The 12,597-nt window shown below is 41.1% G+C and overlaps 1 protein-coding gene across 2 annotated transcripts in view; it reads right to left on the bottom strand.

The window, feature by feature from the left end:
• ASTN1 (astrotactin 1) overlaps positions 1-12,597 on the bottom strand; it is a gene marked incomplete at both ends in the record, with an annotated part of 305,294 nt that overhangs the window by 84,115 nt on the left and 208,582 nt on the right. For both annotated transcript variants that reach the window (XM_080936628.1, XM_080936627.1), the window contains 2 exons: positions 6,485-6,635; positions 7,133-7,270. In XM_080936628.1, coding sequence (XP_080792754.1) covers positions 6,485-6,635; positions 7,133-7,270 — 289 coding nt within the window. The remainder of the gene's footprint in view (positions 1-6,484; positions 6,636-7,132; positions 7,271-12,597) is intronic.

Below are 12,597 nucleotides of genomic sequence, written 5' to 3' on the forward strand. Positions count from 1 at the left end.
TGTGAAACAGCCTTGGAGATTTGCTTTTGACTATTTTAAACCATTTCTGAAGTATATTCTTGCCTCAATCACAGACTTATAGGTTAATGGTTTTAGCCTGATATTTTCTATATTTGTACACACACACACACACACACACACACACACACACACACACACACACCATGTTATTAGCGGAACTATTTTAGGACTAAATACTGCTAGCTGTCCTAAGTGATGACCTTGAAGGCAAAACAAGACCCTCAGTCATGGAGAAAGATGCAATTATCTTTATTGTACTGTAACTAACTTGGGTGGCAGTTCAGAGAATCTTAGAAATATTTCCAGGAAAAATAATGTTGGAATGAAAAACTGAGATTTTTTTCATAGCTCTTGGTATCTGGAGCACCCTTTCCCCAGGGAGCTAATCATTCAAGGAACCATGAAATAAATTTGATTTTTCATGTGTTTTCCTTCTGTTAAGACATTCAAATTTCAGGTTTTCTTAAAATCTTGCTCTGACTACAAGGAGAGGCTACAGACAACTGTGGTCCTGCTTCTGGAGATAGGTACAGTCCAAGTTGCAATTTTTTTTTCTGGCAAAGCTTGGCAGTTCTCTCCTTTTGGCTGTGGATAATTGTTCCATTTGGTCCTTGAATGAGAATCATTTGCCCAGGAGAGAGCCCCAAGGTCAGATATTAACCCTGCTTTGCATAGGTTACAGTTAGCAGTTCCAGGGACTTTATAAACTACAGGTTTCAAAAGAAAACTCCATTTATTAGAGCCATAGCCCTCCCCCCACCAGGAAGATCTAATGAATGACCTCATATTTCAGTGACCCCTAAAACACACAAGGTTAATCATCTTTCATGAGATGTTCATGGCTTCTTGACTCATTACTGGTCTAAGGCATAATTTGCTAATGAGATTAAAATGACTTTTCCCCATTCAAATCCTATTCTTTGCCATCTTTCCTCCTCTTTTTCACCAATGAGTTTTGGTTGATTAATTGCTTAGGAAGCTAAATTGGAGACCACAGACATCTCAGTTCCAGATTACAAAGTAGATGCTCTGCTGGCAGACGCATATGAGTGATGGACGCATGAGCACATTCTTGTCTCCTGGGAGCAAAGGGACAGATTTCAGCAGCTGAGCCTGCCTCACCTTACTTGGATGATTCATAAGCCACAAGACCACATTTCCTACTGGAAATAGTTTTTTTTTTTCTCCCTATGTAGCAATCTCATACATTTTGCAAATGATGATTTCCACAATTTCTTGATGGGCTTTGACATGCTGGTTCAAGCCATGCAGGACTTCTCCCCAGGGGAAAAGTGTGATGGAGTTAAATTTATATTTCAGGCTGCTGTGGTCTTCTGCCGCCATTTCTCTGGAAACCTCTGAAGTGTATTCATTTACTTATTGACTTCCAGAGAAAAAGAGAGATGCTCATGCTTAATGGTCTCTGCACATCTGTGCTCGAGCAAAGGTGAAATCACACATGTTAAATAAAACCATAGTGGGCAGCATGTGGAGGAAAGGTGTCCAGGTCACAGAGCAATGCAACATTTATTAGAGTGTAATGGTCAGGAATGGTTCCAGACACAAGAATTCAGGACCAATAACCCTGCTCCTTGTGTGGCCATAGTTTACCTCTCTAGTTAATTCAACATTTTACAAAGCAGAAGCATTTGTTAGATATTCTCAGCACTAGTGTGAGTGTGTGCAAGAGGAGGAAACATGGGATTTCCTATTCCTTTTATTTGTGGTCTATCAGGGGGTAGGTGTGAGAAGAAGGAAGGGGATTATGTAGATGGATCAGTCAGGAAAGTGATTGTTGCACAAACATAAAGATGTAACTTCACCTTTCCAACACCTATAAAAATAAAGGCCTAGTCTGTATGGATATTTGTAATCTCAGCCCCAGAGAGATGTGCACATAAGGATTCCTGAGGCTATATGGCTTTTAGCAAGGTTGTCTTAATGAATTCTTGAGCTCTAGGTTCAATGAGAGATCTCATCTCAAAGACTAAGCTAAGAAGTGATGAAGAAAGACAATTGATGTCTTCCCTTGGGAAAAGTGTCTCCTGGTGTGACACACACAGACACACAGACACACACAGACACACACACACACAAACACACACACACACACACACAATTATTATGAATCTCTAATGAAAATTGGGGCTGAGTTGAGGAGACTGAAGTTCTCTTTGCTACTTCTACTTAATCGCCACTGTCATTAGTCATAGATGGTTCATCCAAATCATGGGTACAATCACCTTACATAACTAAAAATACTTTACAGACAGGAAGAAATCAAGGATCTTGAGATGAGGGAATAATCTTGGATTATTTAGATTGGCTCAATGTAATCACAGGAGTTGTTAAAAGTAGAAGAAGGATACAGAATGGAAGAGAAATACACTATACATTAATAGAGAAATACAGGATTGGGGGCTGGAGAAAAGGCCCAGCAGTTGAGAGAACTGACTGCTCTTCCTGAGTTCAATTCCCAATAACAAATGGTAGCTCACAACCATCTGCAGTGGGATCTGATGCCCTCTTCTGCTGTGTCTGAAGACAGCTACAATGTACTTATATATATATATATATATATATATATATATATATATATATATATATATATATATATATATAAAATAAATAAATGAATAAAGAAAAAGACAGACAAATGGAAAGAAAGAAAAAAAGAAAGGAAGAAAGGAAGGAAAGAAGGAAGAAAAAAGAAAGCAGGAAGAAAAGAGAGAGAATGAACAAAAGAAAGAAAGAAAGGAAAGAGCAGAAGGAAGGAAGAAAGGAAGGAAGGAAGGAAGGAAGGAAGGAAGGAAGGAAGGAAGGAAGGAAGGAAAAAAAGAAACTATCTGTGGCTTTAGTTAGAGGTGTACCAATAGATCTCTGAACTGAGAAAAGCATATTGAATCTAGAAGTTGGAAAGGATAAAGAAATTGAATATTTCCAAAACCTGCAGAAAAATTCAGCCTTAACTACCCCTTAATTTTAGCCCAGTGAGACTCATCCTGATTCTCATGAAGAGTTGTAATCTTACACACATGTATAGTCTTAATCCACTAATCTCGGGGTGATTTGTTTCAGCAACAATATGAAGGTATCTGTTGCAGGAGAATCTAAGGTAATGAAAAAGGTCTGGCTATCTTCATGCTCTGAGAACCCTCTGGAAGCTTTTGTGAGCCCCAATTGTTAGAGTGCCGTTTTATTTTGTAATGATGTGTTACGATTTGTACAAGGCTTTGCTTGTCACGGGTATTTGTTTTCTGTCCTTGGAGACTATATAAACAATAGTAATTAATTGGTAGCAATTAACCCCTGGGAGTTGATGCATAATTAAAAGAGACTTCCAAGGAAGAATGAAGGTTGAATAGGCCATGTGACCATAACATGAATCCTACCTATCTGGCTTGAGTTTATATTAGAAAAATATAAAGCTGCATCTTCTGTGTGGTCCATATCTCTGACTTCTTCCCAGGTTACTGAAGGTCCAACTTGCTCTTGCTTCTCGTTCTTTTCTCCTTTCATGAAAATATGTCTTGCTTGGGAAGTCTTTCCATTCAACATACAGAAGACTGAAAATAAGGGTCTATGTGCAGAGGTGGGCCAATCTGTAAATGGCAGTCTTTGCCTCTGGCCTACCTCCAGGTAACAAAGGACCACTTTGCTAACACAAGACTTGTAGACAATACAGATGCCCAATAGACTCGGGTCAGGCTCAAAGTCAGATCCTTAGTCATCTTTCCAGTAGGGTCACAAGCCTCATGATGGGATGCATGGCTCTCACAAACTCCACCCTTCTTCTCAGGGATCATATGCTTCATAGCCAATGAGAAACAGTAAATAGAATATATCTGCCAATTAGCTTGGGCGCTTTCTCTCTGGGAACCACGTGGAGTAGTGACTTCAAAGAATTATGCTAATTGAGTTCTGGTATAATTGGGTGACTTTCTGCAGTGGCTCCAATTCTGCAAATGCATATTCATCAGAACTATTCCTGCTAGCTCCTTCTCACAGATTACAATGTGGAGACTGTAGGAATCTATCAGAACAGCTACATGCCAAGTGAATGGCCAAGGATGGCCAACAGAAGGCACCTGACAGGTGACCCCTCGCCCTGGGGAAAGGACCCTGATAGGAAGAAGTAACAAGAGTCAAATTCCTGTATGAGAATATTCCTTTGAAAATCATATGTGAGTGGCTAAGGAGAGTGGGCAAGGGAGGACCACATAGGTCCATGCCCAGGTTTCAGTACTTAAAATGATCCCAGAAAACAATAAGGAATGAAAGATAGGAAGTCTGTGTAAAGGAAAGCAGACTAGATGGTGAAAGAGAAAAGCACAAAAATACCTTCTCTTGGAGCGTATTTAAACAGTGAAATTGTCATCTGAGAAATTGGTGGGTGGAAATGGCCAAAGGAGGAGAGCACCAAGAGGCATTTGCTCACCTTCTGGCTGCACGTGGAAGCTATGAGCTAACCAATACCATCTCTGTTGTTTGAAATACTTTTAATTTTTCCAAGTGCCATCTCCCATTTTTTCTGTCCTCTTTAAGTACCTGTTAGATTATTTTTTCTGCCCCATAACTTTATCTCTTCTTTGTTTTTTCCCCATGCCTCTTTCTTTCTGAGCTAAGCCAGACTTCTGCTAGTTGCAGCTTAGTTGGTATGAACTAAGTGACTACACCCTGGACACCAGATAGACATTCATCACTGACACTGAAAAGCTCCCTGAATGGAACAGATGCTCAGAATTGAGTAAGAAGGAGGGTGAAAGATGGTGTTGGCTCAGCATTCTCACAGCTTCCCATGCTCTAGGTCCTCTCCTACATCTCAGCTGTCAGAATGGGAAGTTATATGGGGCACCATATCCTCCCCAGGGCTGGAAGCTCCTGGTCCTTTCTCCCAACTTAAAATTCCAGAACTACACATTTCAGTGGATGTTCACTACCTCCTCTGTTCCCACTTTCAACATCTTCCCTGACATCCTTTCCTGACACAGCCTCTCTCCCTTTGTGATTTCATGATTCTCCCCTCTAAGCCTCTAAAGAACGTAGGAATAAAAAGATGAATGTATTACGGGGAATAGCAGCAGCCAACATAAAAGAACCAGCACCCAATGGCTCCATTATCTCTGGCCTCCATTTACTTTCCTAGTCCAGTACCACCTGCAGTTCCATAACCTGGGAGATTGCATAGGATGTCCTAGCCCCCAAAGTCTTACTGACTTACAACATCACCTGTTTTTTAAACTAGCTAAGTTTATATATCTGAAAATGAAAAGAAAGCAAAAAACCAGAAACCTTCTTTTTAAAGAAGTGGGGCTCCTTGATGCAATGTCTCCAACTGATCACAAGTTGTTTGGTTTTGTTGTTGTTGTTGCTTTGTTTTGTTCTTTCCTGAGACAGGTTCTATGGAGCCCTGGTTGGTCTAGAACTCATTATGTAGAGCAGATCTGTCTCAAACTCAAAGATGCTTTCCTCTAAAGAAGAAGCTGGAGAGGTAAGCATGGGTTCTAGGAACTGTTGTTGTAGTCAGCCTTAGCCTTTAACAGCAGAGTCATCTCTCTAGTCACCCATCACATTTTTATTATGTTTTTCCTTAGCATTTTTATCATCACTTCCCTAGCTTTGGGTGGGTTTCCCCTAAAATTTTGTATTAGCTTGGAGCCAATGCCATTTCTTGAAGTAACTGATCAGCTTTCTAATAGCTCTTGCCAACTATCTTGTAAGACCCTACTGTTCAATCTATGGAGGTTCCTCTAGAAAGGTCTAGAAAACCTTGTTTTTGCAGGATATTTGATCACATTGTGAGTTCCCAGATTATGTTATTTATGGGAAAACCTGTCCTGTGGTATGACTCAGCCCTAGCATACACCTTTAACCCAAGAGCTTTATGGTATTTATGAACAGGATTAGGTAATGTCAGTCATAGTTAAGAAGGCAGAGCAAAGCAACCAGTTGACAGGGACTGAACATAGGGAAAAAAAAACATATTGAGAGGACATCAGGAGGAAGGATAGAGAGACAAACAGGAAGTAGGACGGATATTCAGTTTTGGGCGAGGGGTGAGGTTGAGACAACTTGGAGGAGAATTTTCTTTTGGCATGTCTGCTAAGGAGGAAGGTCAGCTGAATGTTTCTCTGCCCTTCTGAACTAGTGGACTTTCACCCAAGCAACTGGCTCCCATGTCCTTACTGGTAAAATCAAACAATTGAGATTTTGCTTTTGTTTTTCACTTAAAAAAAAAAAAAAAAAACAAAACAAAAACCCACCACCTAGTAGTGCTCTATGAAGACTTCTTGGTAGACTGATTAACTCCCCATTCCTATCAAGAGAAAAATTCTTCATTTAGACTAGATGGTGGTCACAGCTGGCTACTATGTAGATTTGCTTCTGTATCATGTGTTATGTCCCTGCCCCAACCCCACCCGCCATTGCCAGAGGACCTTCTCGGATGGAAGAACTAACATACCACACAGCCAGTGGAATCCAACTTGCGATCTGAAATGCAGCGAAAGTTCTTACTGCAGCCTCCGTTATCCCTGCTGCAATCACGCACGGGCCCAAAGGAGTCTAAGAGGACCTCCAGGCTGTCAAAGGATGATGACGTCATCAGCTCCTCTCTGTAGGAAGAAGCAATGGAAATATCACAGGATTCCAAAAGCCACACGTGTTCCTGTGTTCCATGTTCTGATCTGGTCTACTTTTGCTGGGCTCACTCTCTTTTATTTAAAAAAAAAAAATTGCAGATTAGCCATACTCAAAGTGTTGAACTAACAAATCATGGGCATTTGCCATATCTGGGAACTGAGCCAAATGCTATAATGCCTGGTCAAAGAAGGAGATCTGAATGTAGGCAAAGAAATTAACATTTTATTGCCTGTCAGTCCTTGAGGTTTGTGGGAAGTGCTTACAAACTCTAATTTTATGTCCTCTTCCAGGGAGTGAGCCTTGGGTTATGCAATATTGACCCAGATAAAGAGCAGATTCTGACTTTATATATAGGGAACTTGAAGGCAGCTCGCCAACTTCAGCTTGCTCTACCTTTGCTTCCCCTGGTTTTGGTACCTTCAGATGGTTTCTCATTTCATCCTCTAAGGCACCCTGAAGAAGTACGTACCTGACCTCCACAGCATCCTCCATCACAGTCATGTCTGTCTTACACTTTGCTGATGGGTTGATGGCCAGTTCAGCTGGTGGAATCACAAAGCTCTTACTGAGGGGCAACCACATGCCTTCCCCGAGGGTATAGGTGAATCTGCATGGACACACATGCACACACATAACTGTCCATGAGCATTCTGTCATCATGTGCCTCCTCTTTAGCCTTTATAAGTCTACAAGTACCCACACACCAAGTAGTTCATTGAATATCAGTTACGCCAGAGGATCTAGAATAATGTCACCTCGTGCTCCTTTCTCATCTTTCTTATCCCTTGTAGTGCTCTTCAATGGGTGAGACAGTTAAACTGTCCAACAGGAAGAGCATGGCAGAGTCAGAGAAAGACAGAGAGGCCTCATCCTTCTCACAACGCCAAAAATCATAAGGTCTAATCATAGTACCCATTCACCATTAGAAATGGCTTTTATCAAGTTTTCAGAATTTTTTCGGCTTTGAATCTGGGATTCTCTTGCGCTAAGCCATACAAAATTTGGAAGCAGTTTAATTGAGATGCTGGCCACCCGCATCCTCATCCTGGGTCTGTATAACTTGCAGTGTCAGTTAGAAAAGGAAGAAGTTTGCCTTCTCCAGCTTCTGTATGACAGGGATGGAAGTAACTGAAGTCAGGGGGCCTCCAGGGGTGAGAAGTGAGAGATGAGCCAACAAATGAAACAGGCCCAGATTTATCTTCTGCACGCCTACCCACACCCTGAGCTAACAATGATAACCCAGGGGATACAGGGAAGACTTAAAAAATTTACTCTTATAACAAGAGCTAAAAGGAATAAAAGAATCAATCAGCATTTCAAGGGAGAGCTTAAGGAAACCGGGAGAGATTATTTGTTTGTTTATTCATTCATCTCATCTCAAAGACATTAAAATGCTCTATATTCACAGTAAAAAAAATAGTCTAAGGATTAAAAGCCAATGTGGGTGGAATATCACAAGGCAGTGGCAGCCTAGCGTCTCGCAATTTGATGTGGCGGGAGGAACAATGGAAGGATATGTGCAATTAAGCAGAACCTCTGCACTAGCTTCATCAGCATGCTGGTCACAGTCACATTCAGAGCCCTGCTCAGCTCTCCCCTAGCCCACACAGTCTTCTCTCCTGTCTGCATTGCCTGAGATGATAGCAAATCAGACTAGTGCCTGAGGTTTTGGTTTCCGTCTTTAAGTGAAGTGTGGAGTCCACCCTAGAGTGCTGTCCACAGAGCAAATGCACAGACTAGCGATGCCCCACTGTGTGGTTTCTTCCCATGACCCGAATGACAGTCCTTGCCATCACGGTTGCTAAAAGAGAAGCTCAGCTCCAGCTTCCACCACAGGGGGCTGTGTGTGTGTGTGTGTGTGTGTGTGTGTGTGTGTGTGAGAGAGAGAGAGAGAGAGAGAGAGAGAGAGAGAGAGAGAGAGAGAGAGAGAGGCAGGTGGCCTGATTTGGTAGATGGATATTTCTCCCATCTCTGAACTGTTTCTTAGTTCTCCACACTTCTGAATCCTCTCAACTTCTGGAGATATTCTGAGATGCTCTTACTCTGTAGGAGGCTCTTAGATCTTCCTTCCTCTTTGTATGAAGCAGTAGCCAAGCCTATGACTTGAGGGGTGGTGCAAAAAATTAATGCTGGATTCACTAGGAAATAAACCAGTAATATTTGTTGAAAGCAGAGCAGCACACACACACACACACACACACACACACACACACACACACACACTATATGGCAATATGGCAACAAGAAGCTGATCTGAGGTGTCCTGAGTCTGGGAAGTAAAGATAAATGTGGGTTGAAATAAATCACTTTCAGGCATTTGTATGGTTTTATTTGTATTTCATAAAGGACATTATTGAGATAGCCTCTTACACTAGGCAGCTTGGACAAGGACAATACTAGCACCTACCATTTCAGAAGAACAACCACCAGCTTATATGGCTTCAGGATTAATGTGGTTCATTGGACATTGGCCTTTGTCTTCTATTATGTTCAAATTTAAAGAATGCATTGGCGAAGCTAATCCTTCCTGGTAAACAGGATGTGAGCTAACCTTTGAGTTTCAGTGGATCTAGCGGCTAAGACTTTATTTTTCTGTGAGCAGGAGATGAACTACAAAACAATGGAGTCTTGGTTGGTCTGTTGTAGAGTCAAAGCAGGTGTGACAATGAAATTAACATTTATGGAGGACTCTCAAAAAGAAAGGAAGGAAGGAAGGAAGGAAGGAATGAAGGAAGAATAAAAAAAGGAGAAAAGAAAACAGAGAAGGAATTTGTCAGAGCTCCTTCCTCATTTATTCTCAAGATGGCCTTCTCAAGTAAGTACTTTGGTCCCATTTAATCAATACAGCATCTAAAACTGTAAGAATATCAGTGACCTTCCAAAGATCAACCCTTTGAAGGAAAGACTAGGTTTTCAGGTGTACATCCCAGCAGCTTGCCAGCCCATGCTGACTGGTGCATATAAAATTCTAAAACTTTCTTTCATCCCCAGAATCTACTGAACAACTCCAAAAACCAAATATAGACTAAGCTGTTAGGAAAAAAAAAAATCTGTGTCCTGAAATCTCATCTGTCCCTCATTCATGCAAATTTGTCAGGAATGACTTTTAAAACAGTACCCAGTGGAAGCTGGGAGAGCATCTGGATTGCCTTCCCACACTGGATTCTCTAGAGACAGCTGGTGATGACCACTGCTGCTTAGGACTCAGCTTTATGCTTCACAGTGCTCTTGAAACCCACATAGAAACTTCTGTCCAAAGGCTTTTGCCAGACAGACAGAATAAGCCTGTTGTCTCTCTAGCTTGATGCAAAATATAATGTGTGAAAACATAATAGCTTTTGACTTGGTGTCACTACCCTTCCCCAGGCCAGGTTTTTCAAAGACAGGATGGTATTTTTCTCAGGAACACAGGTACACAACACACATGCGCGCGCGCACGCGCGCACACACACACACACACACACACACACACACACAATGGCCTACAACAGTTCTTGGCACCAGAGTCCTATGGAATGGACAGATTTTCCCATTAAGTCACTATAAGAATGTCTTCAGTGAGAAACTCAGCTTGGCTGAATCAGAACTCTGTATTTAGTTTGGGATTGGTGGTTTTCAAAGTGGGATTCATCATATCTTTTACTAGTCTGATTTCAAGAGCTTGGGAGATACCTAAATTGAGTACCTACATATACCTGCCAAAGGCCTAAAATATTTTTAGAACTGTATCTGTAAAGCTTTCTATGGAATATCTTTTGTAGAGAAGACAACCATCTCATTCAGAAGCGAATAGCCAAGTTAAAAATAAATCCGAGATAAATTCATTGACAACTAACTGCTATAGTCATTCATTGTGAATCAGTAGAATAAAGTTATATAGCAATGTTTATCAACATGGCTATAGATGAAATTTACCATGCTGTGTTTAGAATGTATTCATTCCCTGAACATAACTCCCAGGACTTGAATAAACTGGTTTGTGCTCAGTGCATTGATCTAAGCCTGGGTCTTATTACATATGACTAAAAGACTGCCTTGTAGAGAAGTCTGAAAACCTAAAGGCAGGAAGCCTATGAAGGTCATATGTACAGCAACTGAAATCATGCTTTGAAATGATGAATGTTTGAAAGATTACAGACATGGACTATAGAAAGGAAATGCTCAATTTTTAAATGAGGAGGAAAAGATGCAATCTTGCTGAATGACAAGAATTTGAAAAAATATTGGATATAGTGGATTGGATACTGTAGAAGGTAGATTTGACCACAAATAGAAAATTCCATAGGGGAAGGAAAACTTATTTAACAGTTGAATATCAACACTCAGTGGTGGAAAGATTTAATGCTGGAATTTAAACTCTAATTCACAGGTTAGAGAAATATGCAGTGGCTTGGAATTGATCAGAATAAAACTATGAATTAGTACAACAGCAAATAAATAGCCTCTTTTCATCACTGGTCGGATCAAACTTTTCTTGGAATTGCTATTGGTAAATGGTTGACTTAGATGCCAGATGGTTTTATTTTAGAAGTGCCCCAAAATAAGTGAAGCAAACCCATTGTATTCATCTGAGAATAGGGTTCTTGTCATGTTAGAGACCAAAATTGTTAATAACATATTGATCATCCCATGGCTCCTGCGGCAGTGAAGTCATGGATTAAAGAACACACCTGCTCCCTCTGTAGTTCATAGCTGTCTTACCCAATTGGCAGCCAGCAAGCTTGAAAGAAAATGATGCTTGTGTAGATGGAACATATTTTCATACACAAGTTTTGATCTAATAAAGATTTAGCCAGAACCTTTGGTTACTGGTGCTAACTTAAGATCTGTAGAAAATGGAGAAGTTATCTATGCTAATCAATACAGTTTGTCCTGACTTCCCCTTACCTCCATTTTGTTACTTTCAATGGTCCTGGAAGCTGAGCAATAAGAAAATGGGGGGTAAGTCATCCAAATGAGAAATCATTGTCAGAAATTTGAGACCAAGGAATATTGTTGATTTCTCATAGAGCACAAACATTTAAAGTAGGCTGTAGCCAGTGTCATGAACTTGATGCAACTTACCCTGGGAGGCACAGTCTGGAGACTGAAGGGAAAAGGGAGGCCATGTGTGGAAGTGGTAATGAAAACGTGAACTCTGGTTGTGTTCATCCTAACTCATGAGGGCAAACAGCGCAAGGTGCGCGTAGTATTGGGCTCAAAGACACAGATGCAGGGGCAAAATCAACACAGAAGGTGGTGTGACTGACAGCGAAGGGGGTTGGAGAAGGTAGCACTACAGAATTCTCAGGCAGCTGCATTACTGCAGCCACAAAGAAGCAAGTCCACCTGTCCTCCAGGGCTCTCCAACTTTCCAGCAATGGCATGCAGCCATTGAACTCATTCTTTGGCAGCCTCCACCTGTGAAGGTCTGTGCAGTTCCTCCAAAAGTGGGCTGGCTCGGGGAAGAAGACAAAAGTCTGTGATGCTAGGCTAAGCACAATCTTTGACTCTAAGTAGGTTCGTGGTAAATGTGTGTTAAGTGAGGGACAAACCGACTACCAGAATGAACAATAAGATCTTAGACTGGAAATAAGTTTATGCTCCAGAGACGGCCTGGTGTGAATTAACTTTTATGAAAATTCAATAGTTCATGGCTGGCACCCAAATTCCCCCTTCGCTTGTGAGTCTTTCTAATATGTGCTATTTATTACCATATATGCAGGTAGAAATTGGGAGGGACTAGAATCATCAAATTTGATCAGGAGGGTAATAGATAAAAGAAAATAATAATGAGGTAGAGTTTAGAATAGAGGGAGGCAGGGGCGGGAGCGATTAATTTTGAACAACTTAAGACTCTATGAAGAAGGTGCAAATTAGATGTAAAGTGGAGAGGCAGAAACTGACATTAATTGCCTGTTCTGTGCCAGATTTTGTGCTGGGGACTTTCCCTGT

This window comes from Micromys minutus (genome assembly GCF_963924665.1).
Source record: "Micromys minutus genome assembly, chromosome: 1".
Lineage (NCBI taxonomy): Eukaryota > Metazoa > Chordata > Mammalia > Rodentia > Muridae > Micromys > Micromys minutus.